We start from the raw sequence: 21,553 nt of genomic DNA on the forward strand, positions 1-21,553 counted from the left end.
ACTGTACATAGATACATTTAACATACTTGATATACTCCAATTCTATCGATATATTTTTTTTTCTTTTCGATATGAGTAAATCAAACATTAAACTATATAACTATAAAATAATACATTTCTTTCTATGTATTTATAAGTGTTAAAAAAATATATGCACGTTTGTTGCAACAAAGATAAGTGTACCTGACGAACAAACTAAAACTATTAATGTTTAATCCTATTTAATGCTGTATTATAAATCACGAACGAATGAATAATTTATGATACATATCGTATCGAAATTCGAATATACCGGTCACATTTAATCGGATTCTTTCGATGGACTTTCTTTGATTTTTTTCCTTTTGTCTTTTTGTACTTTTATTTTGCCGATAGCATGGAGAAATTACAATAATAATGTTATACATACATACATACATACATATATATATATATATATATATATATATATATGTTGTTACCACATCTCGCTTCTTGGTTCTTCTTTTGTTGCAGAATCTATAGGGGCGAATGACGAATATAAGACACCTAATCTTAACGATTTGATTTATTTGTTTCAAATAAATATCTTCATTTAATCTAATCATAAACAAATTTAAAATCTTTCCTACAATGACAATTAAAGCTATTGATAGATGCGCTATATAGATTCTTCCTTTGTTTCTATTACAATGAATTTAAAAACAATTAAACGCGCACGATCCTTAAATGTGCGGTGAAGAATAATAAAAAGGTATTAAAGAACGTGCAGCTTTAAAAATAATATTTATTACGCGATCACGCATTTAACTTTATTTGTCTACTTAAAAAAAATCCTCGAAAAAGATTTTAATAATCATACAAATGTTTTCCCTGTTACGTTTCGAATTTGGCCTACTGATACATCGAATTTTTATTTTGCGCTTATTTGCGATCTAATTTGTGAATAATTTGTGAATGATTTGTGAATAAGCGAAAAGAAAAAAAATACAAACACATATCAATGACGAATAAGTTAACAGACGAAAGATTCAACGTGCCGTGAGAAAATATATCTCTTCTCAGAAATCATCTCAAGGAGATGTACCAGTGAACGGTCATTCTCTCTCTCTTTCTCTCTCTCTCTCTCTCTCTCTCTCTCTCTCTCTCTCTCTCTCTCTCTCTCTCTCTCTCCTCCTCCTCCTCCTTTTCTCTTCTATCTCTCTCGAATCGAACCGGCCTCGTGTCTCTGCCGCCTGTTAGTTGGCCAGGTCGGTGCCAGGGAGTCTACCGACGATAACCAGCTGCGCATCGCATCGGTAGACTGCTTGCTGCCTGCATCTCTCGGCACCCTGCGACCGGTTATACTTGACCCAGCGGTTAACAGAGGCTCTCGACGGCAAGACTGGCTTGCACCGCTACCGAAACGCGCCCACGTAAATACACGAACCGCACACCACTTGGATCTCCGCTTAATGTACTCGCGCTTACTTTTCTGCTTCTTTCTGCTCTTTCTCTTTTCATATCTTAGCCGTATCTTTCTTCATCCTCGTTACCATAGGTGCATATATTACAGCGCGCGCGTTGCACATATGTACGTATATATATATATATATATATATATATATATATATATATATATACACGCACAGATACACGCACAGATACACGCACAGATACACGCACGTGTATATATATACAATTCTTTCCCACGTATCATCATATCTTTAAAGGACTCGACAATTCTTTCAAAATCAAAGTTTATTGACTTCCCCAAAAGCCTTGATCCTCCGTGAAAGAATTTAATACACGCGAAAAGAATATTTATAGTTATAGAATAATAATTATAGTTGTAGAGGAAAACCAGAGATGCTAAAAAAAGGAAACGTGTGATCGTCATACTTCATTAATAATTCATTAATATTGATCCAAAATAAATGTACATAGAGAGTATTGTATTCGTTCGTTCCTTTAAATCTTTCTTAAATCTACTTTTAACAAAACCTATGTAGAAATGAATTCTTATATCCTAGGATGAAAATAAATTGCATTTTCTCTATTTGCATTATTATGTATGAACAGATAATGTATAGACACAAACATATTTATCAAAGACTCAATATGTATGTATAATAAAGTACATTCCAAGCTACTTAACATATTTTTCCATAAATTTACGATGGAATTCACTTCTTAAAGAATCGTTAATAAATACATCATGTTTCTTTTTTGGTTCGGATCGCGCGCAATTTTTAAAAACAACGTCGTCGTCCCATCTTCTCCTAACTTTCATGTCCGTTCTACCGCTTTGGGAGGAATAATTGAGTAAAGGATTTCCAGAAAGAATATTTTCCATTCGTATTCTTTCTTCTTCTTGCTTCTTTTCCATTTCCTGCGAGATATAATATAAAACATGGTGAAAAATATATATTTGTTATACGTATATATATATATATATATATATATTAAATAAGAAGGTGCGCGCAACATTTACTTTTTTTGCCTGCTCGGCTGCCCTTTCCTTCTTGATCCTTTGTAATTCAGCTACAAGAGCTGCGGTATCGTCTTCTTCGCTCTCAGACTCAGATTCATCCTCGTCAAGGGGATCGTCTGCATCTAAGCTAGCTGCTGGAACTTGATCCATTTTTTGTCTTTTCGCATTAGTCGGGGCAGGCTCTCTCGCAGGTTCGATCATACGTCGACTAGAACTTTTATCCTTTTCTCTATCACGTTCTTCCAATTCTTTACGAAAATCACGACTACGAAGTTCTTCGATCGTACCTTGTCCATGTTCTCTGTAATATCATGTAAAACATTCTGATAGAAATGAAGTGACTAATGTTAAGGTTATGTCCGACAAATAATATGTATCTTCGGATTTTGACTAAACAATTTCTACGTATTCAAAGAAAAAGAAATAATGTAATATGTGTTTGCCGTAAGAGCTTTATGTTTACAAATTTACCTGTATTTTAATTTTGTATGCGATGGCAAATCTCTGCTGCTGTATTGTTTCGATATTGCGCTTAAATCTTTTTCACCTCTACCTTGGCCACCTCTTGCCGGATCGAACGTTGGCCTTGCAGCCGTTGTCATATTTTATCTTTAATATTATTTAATATACGAAAAGTAATGGACTAAAGTAAAATCGACACGATGACGACTTTACTTATAGCGTGCAAAATCGAAAACAAGATAATAAAACTGATCTCCGACCTATCTCCATAAGTGTCCTTATCCTTCCTTCTTATTGACGCACATAGATGGAGCTTTTTCGATATGTCGTAATTTAATATCGATGTTCAATTCGATTAATTGGCGCGCGAAATATTCAAATTCTGTTGCATTATCAATGGACGCAACAACTGCAAAATGATAATACCATAAAATATAGAAGAATAAAGTTTAATGATGATGGGTAATAATGTAAGGGTAAGGCCTTTCTTCATTTTTCACTAATATAAAAAACTATAGAGTGAACAGAACGTTTGTATTTTTATTCAATTTTTTTTTGCGTTCAACCAGAAAAAGACCAAAAATGATAGTACAAATACAAATATTTTTAATCTTTAAGCTAGCCGTTTTATTATTCAATTGTGTGATATAACAGATTGACATTATAAACATATTTCTATAAGAATTGTCGATGTCAATACTGGACAGCATTTCGAACTTTCATACAGCAAAGATGTATACATGATATGATAAAACATTTTCGTTTTACATTGATGATTTTGATAAAAGAACAATTTGTACATTTACACATCACATCGCAACGACAATGTAAAAAAGCTATTAATTCTTTCCCGTCCTGATAGTTGTAAGCACTAGTATCATCCCATTGATCGAAATTAGATTCGTTCGCATAAAGCGGACGATATACTCCCGCCGATCGATCTTATTGTCCTGGAAAACTTAATTTTGCGAATTAGATATATCGATTGTATATTTTTATATGCAGTCTTTATAAAATAAGATAAGCTGTGTAGAATTCCCTTGCTAAATGGTGATAAACGCAAGCTCTCAGCGGGAATATGCAGCAGGCATAAGTGTCTTGCCGAAAAGCAATCTCAGGCTTTGATGAGGGCGGAAAGAGTTAATATCAGACGTATTATATATAATGGCAAAAATGTGAATATAATGTAAAATTAAAATTACAAATAATAATATTACTATTGAGAGCTCTGTAAAAAAAAAAAAAAAAAAAAAAAAAAAGAAAAAAAAAAAATCCTTATTAATCCTATTCTCCAATTAGAAACATCCGAAGCGTCTTACAAAACACCTCTTTAATCTAATCTATTGGTATAAAATAAGATATGTGTATTAAATATTATTTGTAAAAGAATCTTTATGTATCATGGAAATAAACTCCGAAATCTATTTTGCTTCCACATTTTTTCAACATTTAAACTGTATTAACACAAATTTGAGATATAACTGTGTCGAACAATTCTTTTACAAATTTATATTCACAGATATTTTAATACCTAATATCAACAAAGTCTTGAAAATATCATTAAAAATCACAGAATTTGGAGCAAGTCTCCAAAAATTAATATTTATATATATTTGCTGAGACATTAAAATTCTTCATTCTCTTTTTTATACGACAACTATATACAAAAATTTAAAAAAGAATAATCCTGATAGTACAATAACAAAAAATAATGTAATCTATTAAAAATATGTCATATGATAAACACCTAAACAACTTTTTACAGGATCAAAATAATTTGTCAAATGAAACATGTTTCACAACTAAAGAGATAGTACTCATGATAAGTACATCTTAAATAAGTAGATGTATGCAAAATTTTGCGTTACGAGGATATGTCTAACAAGTAAGAAAACTCGCTTCTATGGACATATCAAAATTAAGAAATTTTTAATTAAAAAAGAAAAAAAAAAAATAATAAAGAAAGAAAGAAAAAAGAAAAGAAAAAAGAAACGATTCTCTTGCGGGATTTTAATGAACATTAGATATATCCTTCCTTTTCTATTATTTTCTTATATCAATACGAACGTAAACTTATTATATTAAAGATCTCATTTATACAATATGCATGCACACGAAATAAATTATACATGTACAAATCAATTTGTACGTTCAAGAAGTACGAACATATAAATCATAAATTTTTGCTCAATTAATGAATAAATGTTTTCCAGCGTGTTTCATAATCTATTTTACTATCGTTATTCATATATACTCGTATCTAACAATGTATGAGATATCTTATTTTAATCTTAATAAATAAAAGCTCTTATACATATGCACACGCACGCACGCGCGCGCGCGCACGTATGTGTGTCTGTGTGTGTGTGTGTGTGTGCGTGTGTGTGTATATATATATATTGTATATACGTATTACATATTATAATATATAAAGTTAGACTTTGCACTTTGGAAGTACATACTAATAGAAAATGGATAGTAAAAATTGATCCATTCTCTTTACACTTAAAGTGAATTTACAATTGACACTTAGTTAAATCGTTATGCACAAATATTACGTATATTAAAAAAGTGGCAGTGAGTGCATTGGTATAATAGTTATTAACTCAACAATTGTACGACAATGACACATTAATAAGATAATGATTGCATTTTATATATTTAACGAGTATGCTAATCTAAATGATAAGGACACAAATAAAATATTTAAATATAGCCACTTCTCTTTTCTAAAATGAGCTGATATAACTTATCATAGTCAGCCTTAAATCTCGTCAGAATAATACCACTAATTTTATTGTTTCATTGCAATATTGGTGCGCGATTCCTCGCACATATTGTTGTTTAAACATTTCTATCTAATGTAAAATTTAAAAAAAAGAATTTCTGTTGTATAAAAAGTGGCCAAGTTAATCATTAATAAATCATGATACATGTGTGTGTATGTGTGTGTGTGCGCGCGTATATTTCGAGCATAATGAAACTATGTGAATACTTATTGTATTATATTTAATATGATATATTCTTTCATATTATATATATATATATATATATATATATATATATATATGTATGTATAATATTATTTTATATAGATACTTTATAATGTGATTACAGAAAGGACTTCAAGAGACATAAGACATCAGTCTCATGGCTTAGGCTGTACTCGTGTGACTATTAGCACCACTAATGACACTAAAGAGAGCAGCACTGTTACGTTTAAAGCTTCCAACTTGTTCGTCCGACCATATAGGTTCACCCAATAACGATGACAAGCTTTGGCAAAGCTTTTGATAATTTTCGCGTAATACTTCCTGATATTCATGCTGATCGGGAGTAATTAATTTACTGTTGATCTGCAAGGCTGTATAACATATTTTTACAAATTCCCTGGAAAAAGAAGAAGAGAAAAAGAAAAAAAGAAAAAAAAAAAAAAAAAAAAAGAAAAAAAAAAGAGAAAAACAATAACACATTATTATACATAATATATGATATGAGGAAAAAAAGATATTCTTATATAATAAAATTACCTAAAAACATCCTTTAACTCTTCAACTTTATCATCAGGATATTGCGGAGAAAGTGCTGGGTCTAAGAATGCAGAGGCATAAGCAAGTGGACCAGCATTTACTGTCACGCAAATGCTTCCTTGTAATCGCAATTGAAGTTTTTTTACATCAGTTGGAGCTATTAAAGCCACATCCTCTAATTCTTGAACGCGTTGTCTCATTTCATCTAAAGCTACTTCGATGGGGCCAAGTTCCATTATTCTCTTTTCGATCACTACTATACGTTTTTTTATGTACGGAAAGGAATATTGTGCTATAAATAAAAAGTAACGTTTTATATGCCTTACATATGATATATAACATGATTCATTGGCATTATTATGAACAAAAATGTATGCTCGTACTTGTTAAAATAGTCCTTCTCTTCCATTGATCTTCAGGATTTCCCCTCACCCGTCCATCTTTCGTAAATGGAGTTTCGAACATGAAACAAGATACATTGTGATTTTGTTCAAATTCCGTTTGACGAGTATCTAATTCTATTTTATCAAAGTACGGAGTTACATGAGTCACTTGAATGTATGCTATTTTTGAATCTAATTCGGCAACATTGACGGGTATGGAATCCATTATCATTTTGACATTTTCCGAACCAAATTTCTCTGAATATAAATGATGAAGACGTTCTGAAATTTCTGACAATGACGTCACTTTAGGTTCCTTATATATATACTCTTGGCCATTTTCCTCTTCGAAATATGCCTAGAATAATAAATAAATAAATAAATAAATAATCTATTGCAGTAAAATAAATTATTGGCAATGAGGAATAAGAGGATAAATGGTAAATCGATGACACTTACCGATCCAAAAAATGCAATTCTATAAAATCTCCCAAGAAGACGTTTGCCGGACTTGGTGACTTCGACAATTTTATTGCAAGCTTGTGCTAAATGCGTATAACAATTTGCTAAAGCCTCATAATTTCTTTTTTCTTCGTACATAGGAACTATTAAACGATACAAATGTCCGAGTAACTCAAAACGTTCTGCTTTTTCTAACATTTCAGCACAAAGCTCCAACTGCTCTAGCAATAAATATTCTGTGTAATGAATATCTTGAACGCCTGTAGAAAGGATAATAATATTATTTTCTATTAAATTATTCTTTTCTATTAATGCGTATAAAGATAGATAATACGTTTTTCAAATGTACGCTCTAAACTTTGAGACTGTTATTCTTATTGCGCATATAAATTGATATAGAATTTCTTTAATATACAATACAAACGTGTGCAAGAAGACATACAAATCTCACCAGCATCGAGCTTAAGACTACGCTCGTCTCTAGATATATTCACGGAAATATTGTCAAAAGCCTCTGCACCCCATCTATGAACTTTCTTCAATTTCAAATATTCTGCCATTAATGCTGCAATATGTAATTGGCAACAAGCCGCCTACGAAGGAGAATATGCTTATTAATCATGTATAGTTACTTCGTGTAAAGTGCGCGTGTGTGTGTATATTTGTATATACGCACGTATGTATATGAACAAAACATGAATGGAGTAACATAAATACCTCGGAATAATTTCCATCTCTCGCATGATTTCTAGCCATAGTTTCCAGCCAAGTATGCCTCAATTCGGGTGTACTGGCATAAGAATTGGCCAAACTATGTTGCAAATCAACAAGCATCTCAGGATCATTGTTATGTTCCCTCATTTGTGCTGTTGCCATTAAAACTGTTCGAATTCTTTTATTCAAATCTTTAACTTCAACTGGAAAACCAGTACCCTTCATTACTTTATCAGATGAAGCATAACTATTTATCAATGACAATGATTCTTGAAATCTTGAATTATTCAAGCCAATCACATTTCCAAGCATTTGTGAAACCGAGATTATTACCTGTAAAAGATAAATTGAAAGGGAACTGTATGATAAATGTTGTTAATTTGAAAAATATTTTTCAAACATAATATCACCTGTAAATGCACTCTCGTTAATCCTTTTCTACTGGTAAATTCAAAATTACTTCTCATAAGCAGATATAATAAAGCACATGATTCTTGTCTAATAGAACTAAGTTTACTATTACAACATCTTAATAATTCATAACATAATCGCCCGCAAAGCGCTGCATTTCCTGAAAATATGTATTGGAATATACATTAATTGTTATTCACAATTCTTATTAACATACGCGACGCACACCTTGAAATAGAGCAATAGAATAATTATTTAAAAATGCCCGAAATCCGGCAAACACGTGACGTAGCAATGTCTCCGATTGACCGACTTGAAGAAAGGATAGATAGATATTGAACAATTTTTGCATTATTGGATTTTCTCCATCATCTGCTAAAAGTGCGTCCTACACGAAAAGTAAAGAAAATATCATTGTTATTGTTAATTGATGCAACATTATTGATGCACGCTCACACAACAGACAGATATATGAATAGAATATTTATACCTTAAAATGAATACAAAAGAGGCCTAGACAGTCAAGTGCTATAAGACCAACTTCTGTAGCCATATTTGCCTCTAGTAAAGCCTGATACATTTTACCACTGTCGCTTTCAATGAGATTCTCTCTAGTAACAGTATTATGTGGTTGCAGTGTACCAGTAGTTGGACTTTCAGTCGTGAAATCTGGTGGTGCCATTCTGGCTGGCAATGTCATTGCCTTTACTGTACGTGGTTTCCCAGAATTATTTGTTATATTTGCAGCTATTTGTCTTTTACCAATATATTTAAAATGATGAAGACTTATTCTGAAGAAAGGAAAAAAGAGAAAACGATATTTATTAAATGATTCCTTGTAACAAAAAAAAAAAAGAAAAAAAAAGAAAAAAAAAGAAAAAAAAAGAAAAAAAAAGAAAAAAAAATGAGATCATTAAAGTGACTTACTCAATTACAGTAAAAAAACTCAATATCTCGGAATCGCTGCACTGTTGCCACCATGCAATAACTTGATGATCGCCTAAATATTTGATCACAAATAAAAAACAAAGCAATATATCCTTGACCTCGGAGGATTGTAATTTATCACATCTTGGTGAAGCCTGTGTAACGCTCAAAGAACGAGAATGCCTTTTTTTATCGCTTATACCATTTTCTACAGATTCGCGAATAATTGCTGTTTCTTGTGATATATTTGACTGTGAGGCACCTGACATTGTTGATGTATCTGATTCTATACTGGTACAAGAATAGCCATTCACCAAACCTTGTCCAGCAATAGCAGCAAAATATGTAGAATCTCGTAGATGTATAGACGCTCTGATTGGAGATTGCGTATCCAAATTTAACGTAAGTCTATAAATAATTAATTATTCTGTAATATCATCATCATCATCATCATCATCATCATCATCATCATCATCATAGTACAACAACGACAACAGTAACGATAATATTGTTGCAATTAATTAAATATGATTCTTCTGATCAGACCTGTGAATGGACTTGGGAGTGCCTGCTGTTATAGTACTATTAGCGATATCCTTAGTTGCCAAAAAGGAACTGCTAGTTGATATTCGATTTATCTCATTGTGTTTATTTTCTGTTTTAGAACTGTCGTGTACAGATTGTAAACGCATCAAATTTTCCAATACTATCTCTAACCATGGTATATAAATGGATGCTATCCTACTCAATTGTCCCTGCCATTAAAAAATATGCAAGTTTAATTGATAATAACAATAACAATAACAATATATCCAATTAGAAATTAGAACAAAGTAAACGTTGCAATTAAAAACCTTATTTTGATATCTATCATCCAGTTCGTGCTTAGCCAAGAGATCTCTTAATGTAGTTATGGCTACTTTTCGAATTTGCATTATTTCATTGAGAGATATTTTGATTTCTTGGAGTAATAAGCCAACCAAAAAATGATGCTTACAAAAATCTTCTGATAAACAGTATTCATTCATCAAGTCTGTAAATAATATGAATAATTCAAATAAGGCTAATATATTATTATATATCCGTGCCATGCGCTTAATGAAGAACAATTTATAAACTTATTATAATACAGAAAACCTATTCACGCATAATGTAATGATTAATAAAACTATTCAATAAGAAAGAATCGTGACAAATATTTTAATCTACTTATTAATGGTGATGAAAAAGAGAAGAACTGTATATACTACTCCCACTCACTATGGCTACAATAAGAAACCACAATAAAGATGGGAGTACATGAATATTGTCTTAACATACCATTACATTCTGGCTCTTTCTCAGTATTTTCTAAGCAAGGAATAAAGTTATTATTTTACAAAATTTTAAAATATTCGTAAAATTTTACCCGAATCTCTAATCTCTTACCTCTAGGTGAAATACGAGACTGCATCATTGGTAAATTGAAAGATATATAATGCTCGTGAGAACAAATGATTTGAAGAAATGTAAATTTAAAATCATGTAGAGTGCGTGGATCTCCAGGAGAAAATTTATCCACGTATGAGTTGATCAAACGGAAAACGAAACCACGATCCATGAATGTGAGACAATGCTATTAAATAAATACATAATATATTGTCGATTTACAATTATTATCATTATTTAAAGTTTCTATTTAAACGATGTTTAAAGTACCTTTAACAATTGAGCAAGGCTTTTATTTAATTCGTGAGTTTCAACCGGCATTTCTTTGTACTTATTTATTATATATGGCATAATTACATCTAATAGATGTTTAATGCGTTCATGATACTCCTTCGAAAATCTTTCATTTCTATGCATCTGAAAAAAGGTTTGCAAATGTTAACATTAATTTTCATAATAATCTAAATATTGTATATACTTACTTACTGTCAAGTGCACATCAAATTATTAACTTACTTTTATTCTACCAGTAGTAAGTAGATATTGTGCCATACTTTTAATCATTATCTCAAAGAAGAAATTAGAATGACGCATGAATTTATTAATTACCAAGAAATCCGTATTGTTTGGTTGTAATAATATTGGCAGATATTTCCCTAATTGTTCATGAACAGTCATATTGCAGGTTGCTTGTGATGGCGACAGAAAAACAAACTATAGAAAACATTTTATATATAAATATATATGTATATATAAAACACGTATGGAATGCTAAATTTGTGGAATCAAGATTAGTTTACTTTTTTACCTTGATATAAGCCTGAAGTATTTCTTTTCGACCAGCTTCGTGTATCATGTTTATAATGTGTATTAGTACTCTAATAATATACAATCCTACTTCTTCGCCGATATTATACGTCAATAATGTGAACAATTGATTTAATATAGTAGGAAGAAAAGTAATCGCTGTGACCAACTGTATTGCATGCGCTGCTTTCAATATTTTACACGTTTCTGTATCCGAAGGCATTACAGATGGCCTAGTATCCAGAATTCGTTCGGCATGAGCAAAGAGATTGTATAAATGAGGATCGCGAGTAAATACCGTTGATATTAACTGAAAAGCTACTGTAAATATTGGTCTTTGTGAATCGATCCATGTAATGTCTGGGCCAGCATTCTGAAATTAAATAAATCAATATTTATTTAACCACATACAAAATATTCCTGATATTTGTATTTTCGTAAAAAGATAAATCAGCAAGCAATTAATAAATTTGTTATTTATACTTAACACACAATTAGTTTCATGCAATTTGGAATGCAGTGATAGTCCATTAAAGTGATCAAAAATTGATGTGATGTGTGTCTCTCTCTTTGTGTGTGTGTGTGTGTGTGTGTGTGTGTGTGTGTGTGTGTGCGCGCGCGCGCATCAGATATATAATCTTTATTAAAATATTGACTCACTTATCGGATGACTGATTAAAATGATGAAATAGTCAAAACACACAATGGCCATGCTTGTATTCAAAACCTCTGTGCACTTTGCAAGCACTGCTAATAATAAGATAAGGCTTTCTTCCACAAATCATGATATTCCATTGTTAAATGTAATAAAATTTCATCTACTATGACTTTTCTATAGAATTTAAACCTCCATATAATGCAAGATTTTCATAATTATTTTTATAATTATGATAAAGCGAATTGCAAATGAAAGCCACATCTTGAAACATAACAAGTATTAGAAGTTAAAATCAATAATTTGATCTTACTCTTACCCCTTTCCCTAGACCAAGGGGTTGAATAGAAAGATATCCTTGTGGTAAATGCGTTGCAACAGGTAGAACTTGAACATTTACATCCATATCTACATTGAGTCTGCATAGATTACATAGGTTTTAGGATTAGGTATTTTTTATTATAGAGCAGACGTATATACAAAATTGTATGCTTACCTTCCTTTATATAACAATGGAGCCCAAGCATAACCAACGCAATTTTCAATCCCATTTTCCTTTTTCTTATTCATATCACAGCTTATATGATAAAATGAAAAAAGCAAGTGATGTTTTGAATGAAGTTTTGTTGGTAATCTTATCTTAATTTCTTCGTACCAAGATGGTATAGCATTATGATGTAACACTGCGCAAGACGCTCGTACACACAACAATGGTGTACCTGGACGGCCATAGATGCACTATACATATATATAAAGGAAAAATGAGAAATATATAGAAGCTATAGAGAAATGTATAAATAAATAATATAGACAAAAAAAAAAAAAGAAAGAGAAAAGGAAAAGTAATAAGCTTGTCTTGTATATACTCTTAAAGGTTCCACATTTTCTCCATCATCATCTCGTAATTCAATGATACACGCAATATTTCTAGCTCTTGTAAATATCTTTTGAGTATCGAAAGATAAAGTTTGTGGATAAACATAAAGATGATTGACATATGTAGTATAGGGATGAACATCTTTTTCAGATGTGCTTTCAAATTCTGCAATTTCAAGAGTTGGATCGTTTACAGGTGGAATGGGAAATGATTTCAAGGGAGTCAAAGATGTCGACAATGTATCTGAAAATATAGAAACGTTAAATTTAAACGGCACATTTGAATGTGTGTGTGTGTGTGTGTGTGTGTGTGTATTTTACTTATACGAAAAAAGGCATACTTTCTGGTATCTCAATGATGGGTTCAATTTTTATTTTCAACCATCCAGGTATAACGGTTAATTTGCTCAGTTTTTCAGGTCTGCAAAGAAAAAAAAAAAAAAAAAAAAAAGGAATAAGAAAAGAAAATCTATATAACAAACGTATACACTTACTTTCTATACTCTGAAAGCAATTTCAATAACTCTTCATCTTTGATTTTATTCCCTTCCTGTCTATATATCGCTGGAAAGTCTGGAGAAGTATCCAACTCGTTACTATATAGTCTAAATAAAGGTCTGGCGGCCCAAGCAAATGGCATTCTATAATTTCCTAATCTAAAAAATAAACATTAAATAGTTATAAACTATATATTTAAGATAATGGCATAATAATCAAAAAAATACCTTTGGCAACATGCTCTAACTTGTTTGTGTACTTTTAATCCTAATCTTGGATCTTTAGTCGTTCTTACATATGGCTCAGAAGTTTGACATATATTCCCTTGTAATATCTTGTCTATTCTTACCACAAGAAATATATCAGGATGGGGATTACTAACGTGAAATATAGCCTAGAAGGAAATAGAATAAATAAATATATACATATACACACGCGCATAATAAAGCAACTGTTGAAATAAATACCTGCTTTGGATGTTTTATCCAATCCAATGGTACACTTTTCAATTCTTCAGGTAAACTTATATTTTCATTAGATTCCGTCATAATGCTAGTAGGACTTAATTCCTTTATCATTCCTTGTACAATTTCATGGTTGACGTCGAAATAAAAATTTTCCGTGAGTTTCCTGCCGTGCTTTGCATCAAAAAGACATAAAGTTGTTTGATACGGTTCAACTTGGCAAAGAGTTTCTTTTTCATCAATTGGAGCTTGCAATCTAAACTTAAGAGTTTCACACTTAATAAAAATTCTATGCCCAAATTGCTCCTTATACGGATCAATATTATGTTCAGTAGAATTTCCTCCTGTAGGTGTTTTTACACGTGACATGTTGGAATATAGACTAAACAAAGGTTTTCTATATTCCCGTCTAGCCAATGCTATACTTGTGTCAGTTTCCCTGGAGTATTTAATTAATTGTGGATTCATACTCTGTTCCAAACCTTTCAACGTTCCATATACCTGTAAACGTTTGTTCATGTAATAATAAAGACACGATAAATATTTTTATACGCACGACATACGTATGGATAAAAGTCCATTCTCATGCGATTAAAACAACTGGAGCATTTAGATTTTTATAGTCAAAACGATTACCTGCATTGGTTGAGGAGAAGGAGGAGGAGTGTTACATGTTCTTTCTAAAGATGCAGCACGTTTCTCCTCTTGTTGTTTGTAATGTTGCAATACAGAATTCAACTTTGATAACCAATCTTGCATATCTGTTTCATTATCGGCCGCTAATGTATAAGACTTGTGAGTTCCTGTCATTCTTAATTCAAAACAGTACCTTCCACGTTTTGGATTTCTAACAACTTCTGTACAAAAGTCCATTACTATTGCCAACTTAGCTTCGCCCTTTTTCTCATCTTTGAAAAATTCTAAAATGTATGTGCCATCGACCTCCTGTCTTAAATGGCAAAAACGTCTTTTAAAAGATTTTGAGCCGATATGAGCAAACATACGATCGGAGCTTCCAATTTCAGGTCCTTTCATTAAATAGCCCTCCTTCGTAATCCCATTATTTTTGATTAAATCCTAAAAAAGGATGTTTCTTAAAATGTCTCATAAGATAAAACATTTTCATCGTTCTCCTTGTAATTACCTCGTCGACTTGATCCACTTCCGTATCAATTTCATATACTTCATCCTTGAGATCATCCGCTTTTGTTATTCTATAAAATACAAACGTGTGTGTGTGTGTGTGTGTGTGTGTGTGTGTGTGTGTGTGCGTGCGTGCGTGCGTGCGTGTGTATATAGATGTACATGTACACATGCACATACATGTGTATATGTATATGTAACTCTTGAAAAGTGAAAAGTTTATAATCTTTGATAGATTGCATTGAAGACATACTTGGGTAAATCGAGATAACTTCCGTTGTAGGCAGAATATTTGTAATGTATCAAATTCCAATTGGAGGTGTAACTTCGTAAACATTCTTTGGTCAGGAGACTTCCGCCTTCCTCGTCATTATCCGAAATATATTGTGCTGTAGGCACAATAGCGCGATAACGCCTCGGTAGGACAACTTGCTGCATAAAAAAGAAGTTAATTTAAAGATGAACATATATATATATAATATATACTGTATGAAACTGTTTGTTATGCAGAAAAATAAATATAAAATATAATGATATTTTGAAGAATAGTCGAGGTTAAAAATTTCTAATTATCGCTATTTATTATCTCTCTACATAAAGGATGCAGGATTCAGATAAGAACGAAGATAAGAGTTAACAATGAGTTAACAAACTCACAGAAACATCGTCCGGCGGATAAAGCAATAATTCTCTTTGCGGATCATTCTGCAATAATGTTTTATTCTTTAACACGAAGCTCTCAAAATCTATTGGGTCAACTAAATGTGGTTTACTCTGAAATAAAAATGAGATAGATATAATTGATAGATTGAACGGAGAAATGAATAGTACATAAAAGTGTTTAAAATCAAATTATCTCTTAAGAATCTTCTCTTCTGTTTGTAATCAATGTATTCACATTGTTTAGAACTAAACGCGTTATCTGGCGTGATTCAGATACCCATACGCTTTATAGATTAAAAATTAATTTTTCTCTTGCAGATAATAGAATCGATCGATCGGTTATGTTGTCAAGTGCAATCAAGATTAAATAAATAATTGAAGAATTCAATTATCAACACTTTAGATCTTTTTAAATAAATTCCATCGACATAGAGGATATGACGGTAGAAGGGAAGAAAATCTTAAATTTAGGAATTATTGCATAATTGTTGAAAATCGTAGGATATCTGAAAATAGATAGGCGTGATCGGGCGCGCAAGTATCGGTTCAAGAACGTCAGTTAGCCCCTACCTGTACGGTACTTTCGCGTACGACCTGAGAAACCGTTTCTCGTAATTGTGCGGCCATACCCGGCTTTCCCAGGCCGCGTGTGAATTTCCTTTCGCTCATTTTCTACGTTGACACATCGCTCCCATCATCTCCTTTCAAGAAAAACACTCGAAATCATCACCAAATCTTGGAAACCTCCTTATGTACATTCGACTGATACATAGTAATTTATCATGGCAGTGCATGGTAACTAGATTTAGGGATAATATTTTTACAATATGGAGGACAAAATTACCGTAGGTTTTTCGGAAGAAGAAAAAAAAAAAAAAAAAAAAAACAGAGAATAAAGGAAACAAAATCCCAACCAACCAGTTTTTTCCCAGTATTATTTTCGAATGGCGCGTATCGGCTTTTCTAAATTACATTTGCGTGTTATTTCTTTTTTACGTGTTAAGCGCAGATAATATCATTTACTATATATCACATAAATCAAAATAATCTTTCTAGATTCTGGTCAAGGACAAGAAGCAAAAAAAGAAAAACATTCGATACGATCGACCAATCAAATTATCGTGTTCCTAAAAACGCCAAAAACTAATTGAAATATTTGAAATTGTGTTAATAAATTTTTAAAGATATTCGCGCACAAACGAACGTCACATACGTGTGAAACGTTCATTTTCGGTTAGGGAGAAAAAAAAGCACCTTTTATTATCCTTCATTATACAAATAATTATAATTGATTATCCTTGTCTATTCCTTGAAAAGGATCGTCCATGATCCTACGTTTATAAAAGTAAAAATCTTCTTCAACAAGATCTATGATATTATCACAAAAAGAAAGTAAAAAAGTAAGAATAGGTTGTATTTTTAAATCGACTAAACGCATTGGTAATTATTTCATCGACGCAAAATGGCATAGATTTCAAATATATCTCGACTCTGTTTATACAAAAATATAATTTCAATTAACAGTCTGTTCATTATATTAATCATCGAGAGAGAGAGAGAGAGAGAGAGAGAGAGAGAGAGAGAGAGAGAGAGAGAGAGAGAGAGAGAGAGAGAGAGAGAGAGAGAGAGAGAGAGAGAGAGAGAGAGAGAGAGCAAGGCTTGTGCTTATGTAGTTAAATTCGTAATGGTATAAATCATTGCTATGATAAATAATGGAACTCCTCATTATCTGGATTCTGGCTTTGAGAATGGCTGAAGGGAACCAGGTTGAACCCACGAAAGTCCTAACGCTCGATTCTCTTCTACTCCCTGTATTGAACCAATCAGACGAATAATTTGTAGAATAATTTTAGATTTTATAAAGAGTGCCTAAAGAAATTTACCTTTGTTTCGTATATTTGTTGCTTAACGGGATCATGCAATTCTGGTATGTACGGAGTGAACGTGATATAATGCGGATCCTCGAATGCCGGTGAATTATATACTTGATTCAAACTTTCCCTCACGCATTCTTTGGCTCGTTCTCGAAACTGATCAAAATTGTTTTGCAATCTGCAAATATACAAAATTGTCATTTTAACGCGTAATTTATAGATACGCAAGAGATCTATACCTATCAAATTTGCAGCCAATAATCTTCCTATGGTAAAAAATGGTAACAAGTATCTACTCACAAAATGGATGCTTCTTGATTTATAGGCGTCATTCTTGTATCTACTTTAGTAAGTATTTTTGTTATGTACTGTATCAATTGCCATACCCTATTATTTCTTTTCCATTCGACGAAAGCCCAAGTTGTACATAATTCTCCTGTCTCTGGATTTATAAGCGGATGGAAGACATTGGTTTGAAATACAACTTTCTAAAATGCAAATGCTACGATGAAATCTACCAAAATTAAAAAATAAACCTTTGGAATGATTGGAACTCTTACGGGACATCCACCGTCTGGAAAGTTTTCAGGCAACGTGAGAGTAAATCTAAAGACTCCACCTTGATAAATCCCTTGTCGAATGAATTGAACTCCAAACCAAACTGGTATCAAGAATATATGCCTATATTACTATGTGTCTGCTAATGTTAAACAATGAGAAACCTTATAAACGAGTTCAATTGACAAACATCGTTTTGATATAGTTACATTGAGATTGTACAAACTGTTATCAGGACGAGCAAGACCTATGAAATGTATTTCAACTATCAACATTACATAATGATTCGATTAAAAAGTTACAGGGAATGCATACTGTAAGCACAAGATACAGAATATGCTTTGCCTTTACATATACAGTGGAAATGCTATTAAGATACAACAATGATGTTTAAATGGTGTAAATTGTATTACATACCAAAAGAATTCTGTGCCGATGGTATGACATAAATTCCTTTTAAATCTTGGATTCGCAGTATGTTGCTACAATTGAATAAATAAATAAACACGAGTACATGTACATGCACATGATATACATACATATATATATATATATATATACCATGTACACACACACACACACACACACACACACACACACACACACACACACACACACACACACACACACACACACACATATATATATGTACAGCTTTTAATCAGATCTCATTTAAAGCTACTCACTATTCCGAAAGAATATTATACTCCTGTAAGAAAACTGCATAATCTTTGCTGGTTTGAGAGATATTCGGTCTATCGATCATTTTTACTGACATGCTCAATTGGGAGTCCCCGTTGACGTTCGTTGGCAAAAGCTTTCTAAATGAACCCTGTCTCTTAAAATTCTCATCTTTATCGTTATCTCCCTAGAATGTACATGATAAAACGAGTTTAACGAGTAGTCACGTTAACGGAATGCCTTGTTTTTTTTTGAATCGCATCATTGAAAACGTACTTTGATCGTTGACATGACGGATCGTCTGCGAGTGGATTTACAATTTTATTCTCTGATATGATTAACCATTTTAATTAACGTAAAATCAACGTCACAAAATAAATTCTCTCTATTAGAATACACTGGACGGCTTCATATTCGTATACACAACTGCGAAATGCGAATCATACTCTTAGAGATGGAGGGATCGTCGATCTTGTAGATACCTCCTAAGATATTAGAGGTTAAGATATATTAAGCTCTCCGGCAGATTTCTACGTTTTTAATATCAACGTTCGATATCGTCGATAGCGTCGGTCTAATACCGATCGCGATAGAAAAAGAAAAAAAAAAAGAAAGTAAAAGATATTCAATTTGACAAGTTAATTTTTAATAGGCGTCTTTAATCGCCTATTTAATATTTCCAATAGATATAAGTTTCTAAATGCAACAATAATTAGGTCGATGATACGCCTTGTTTACAATTAAAGATAATTGAGATCTTATCGAAATGCAACTGATATGGATTGCCCGAGTCTAACGAGCACACGGAGCTTGCTGTAGATCCAAATTTATCTTAAATACATGTATTTATTAAGAGTATCGATTGTGAATTCCGCGCTACCTTACCATTCGTTATTGTTTTGTTGTACGTACTAGTTCGAGATAACGTCTTATCTTTTTCAGTATTTCATTTCATTTTGTCCTAACGTATACTTTGTACATGTATGTATCTATATAAATATATACGTTTAAATGTAATAATAAAACTAATGATTTAATTTTAATAGCGGTTGACGATGTTTGTTGGAGTACCGATATAAAGTTTCCTTGAATCATCACTTCCATTGCGTTATGAGAACGTTCTTATTTCTCGGTGCTACTATATTCGTGCGCATATAATTAATACAAATTATTATATAGTGTTAACTTAATCACAATTTGTTATTAAGAGCCATGGAGAATACGGGCTTGAGTCCATTGTTAATAACGAAATTAAGGATTAAGGATACTATAAATAAAATAAAGAATAAATCGCCACAATTGCAGGAAGTTCTTAGACAGGTTAGAAAATGATGTACAACATATTATTTAATATATTTTGACATACGATTGATTTTGATCGGTACCAACGATATGTTAAAAGAGAAAAAGAAACTTTTTTAATCTTAATCTTTTCGTACAGAGATGTCGTCGAAGAATGAAGGAAAGAAGAAAAGAAATATTTAACGTGAGAAGACTCGGCCTCGGGGATACATCTGAAAAGGTAAAAAGAAAAATATAAACGAACGAAAAAAATGAATGATTTATCAGAAACTAATTGACTCTATCCTATTGATAAATGATCTATCGTTTATAACGACTAGCCGGAAGAAGATTTTCAATTGGATAGAGAAATGGACGAGGAAGAAGGTATAATAAATCCATCGTTGATAGATATAATAACGTGTATGAGTAACATTTATAACGTTATGGAGTAATATTTTTTTTCTTTTATTAACCGCAGAGAACTGGATATACGAAGAATACGAGCGTATGCTGCAGGACGAAATCGAGTGGATAGAGTCGCTTGTTTATGACGATAGGAAAAAATTAATTTGTCCTGTATGCCAGACCGGTACCATGATAGAAATATCAGAGTCCGTATATTGCAAGGATTGCGGATTCTGGCCGATAAATTGTAACGATATTCGAACTCTTGGAAATTTAATCGATAATAGCGTTAATAATCATTCCCAACATTGTACCGCAGTACCTGGTTTTACAATGGTCAGCGAAAACAAAGGTTCCGTACTGTATATGACGTGCGAAGAATGTTCATTCTTAACGTGCGTTATATAATATCCTTGCAAAGAGTAATTACTTTGCGAATATTTCAGACGTTTATTAGGCCTCATTGTTAAACTTAATTTATTACAATTCGTGCGTATAATTTTTAATTTGTAAATTAATTTACCGACGCGCTATGCGGTACGATCGTGTTTTATCGCGATATAAATTCTGACATTTTGATGAAAAGAATTAGATATAAAGTTATTCTAACCTTATTTATTTAGTTGAAAATCAATGCCAAGAGAGATAACATTATCTTATTACTAAATTGTAAGTGTATCCATCCGTTCAAGCAGTAAGTAAACGTGTGCCATCAACAGTATTTATTTTCTAACGTGAATAATTGTAACAAATATACAAGGTACAATATCGTTATCCCATTTTATCAAGATTAACATTTGTTTTAATAATAACGTTATAATATAATTGTCACGTGAACATGATAGATATTGTATGTACAAAATAAACAAACATTCC

At 32.0% G+C, this 21,553-nt stretch overlaps 4 protein-coding genes and 2 long non-coding RNA genes across 12 annotated transcripts; 3 read left to right on the plus strand and 3 right to left on the minus strand.

Annotated features, from left to right (window-relative positions):
• Positions 1–1,883: 1,883 nt before the first annotated feature.
• Positions 1,884–3,217, minus strand: c12.1 (spliceosome-associated protein CWC15). The gene is made up of 3 exons (XM_035878762.2): positions 2,924–3,217; positions 2,453–2,753; positions 1,884–2,350 (listed from the first exon to the last, which is right to left on the minus strand). The coding sequence occupies exons 1-3, from the start codon at positions 3,052–3,054 to the stop codon at positions 2,108–2,110; spliced, it is 675 nt and encodes a 224-aa protein (XP_035734655.1). The 5' UTR covers positions 3,055–3,217; the 3' UTR covers positions 1,884–2,107.
• Positions 3,218–5,167: 1,950 nt separating this feature from the next.
• LOC118447183 (uncharacterized) lies at positions 5,168–6,382 on the plus strand. Its single transcript, XR_004839810.2, has 2 exons — positions 5,168–5,901; positions 6,032–6,382. It is a non-coding gene; the product is annotated as an uncharacterized LOC118447183 (long non-coding RNA).
• Positions 5,900–16,588, minus strand: Ziz (dedicator of cytokinesis protein Ziz). 7 transcript variants are annotated; one of them, XM_035878711.2, is made up of 29 exons: positions 16,446–16,588; positions 15,870–15,986; positions 15,466–15,644; positions 15,214–15,283; positions 14,706–15,146; positions 14,073–14,570; positions 13,833–13,999; positions 13,602–13,763; positions 13,449–13,528; positions 13,098–13,351; positions 12,728–12,969; positions 12,551–12,650; positions 11,578–11,949; positions 11,286–11,483; positions 11,040–11,186; positions 10,770–10,956; positions 10,662–10,691; positions 10,196–10,374; positions 9,888–10,096; positions 9,342–9,749; positions 8,905–9,205; positions 8,643–8,802; positions 8,414–8,574; positions 8,007–8,336; positions 7,732–7,882; positions 7,287–7,549; positions 6,828–7,185; positions 6,445–6,736; positions 5,900–6,304 (listed from the first exon to the last, which is right to left on the minus strand). In XM_035878711.2, exons 1-29 carry the CDS (start codon positions 16,542–16,544, stop codon positions 6,070–6,072), a joined length of 6,390 nt encoding a protein of 2,129 aa, XP_035734604.1. In that variant the 5' UTR covers positions 16,545–16,588; the 3' UTR covers positions 5,900–6,069. The 7 variants fall into 7 exon arrangements, with proteins under 7 accessions (XP_035734604.1, XP_085512736.1, XP_035734605.1 ...); XM_085656610.1 differs by having other exon boundaries at positions 11,379–11,483; positions 12,545–12,650; XM_035878712.2 differs by having other exon boundaries at positions 7,741–7,882; positions 12,545–12,650.
• On the plus strand, positions 16,529–18,555 carry LOC118447184 (uncharacterized). The gene is made up of 2 exons (XR_014982085.1): positions 16,529–16,670; positions 17,970–18,555. It is a non-coding gene; the product is annotated as an uncharacterized LOC118447184 (long non-coding RNA).
• LOC118447173 (protein crossbronx homolog) lies at positions 17,545–19,459 on the minus strand. The gene is made up of 7 exons (XM_035878761.2): positions 19,265–19,459; positions 18,994–19,175; positions 18,725–18,789; positions 18,310–18,410; positions 18,050–18,237; positions 17,759–17,927; positions 17,545–17,684 (listed from the first exon to the last, which is right to left on the minus strand). Exons 1-7 carry the CDS (start codon positions 19,277–19,279, stop codon positions 17,601–17,603), a joined length of 804 nt encoding a protein of 267 aa, XP_035734654.1. The 5' UTR covers positions 19,280–19,459; the 3' UTR covers positions 17,545–17,600.
• A 377-nt stretch (positions 19,460–19,836) lies between these two features.
• On the plus strand, positions 19,837–21,530 carry LOC118447176 (RPA-interacting protein A). Its single transcript, XM_085656635.1, has 5 exons — positions 19,837–19,969; positions 20,035–20,308; positions 20,430–20,510; positions 20,611–20,656; positions 20,751–21,530. The coding sequence occupies exons 2-5, from the start codon at positions 20,201–20,203 to the stop codon at positions 21,083–21,085; spliced, it is 570 nt and encodes a 189-aa protein (XP_085512761.1). The 5' UTR covers positions 19,837–19,969; positions 20,035–20,200; the 3' UTR covers positions 21,086–21,530.
• Positions 21,531–21,553: the final 23 nt, after the last annotated feature.

This window comes from Vespa mandarinia, chromosome 4, assembly GCF_050613455.1.
Source record: "Vespa mandarinia isolate Hongniang chromosome 4, ASM5061345v1, whole genome shotgun sequence".
NCBI classification, from domain to species: domain Eukaryota; kingdom Metazoa; phylum Arthropoda; class Insecta; order Hymenoptera; family Vespidae; genus Vespa; species Vespa mandarinia.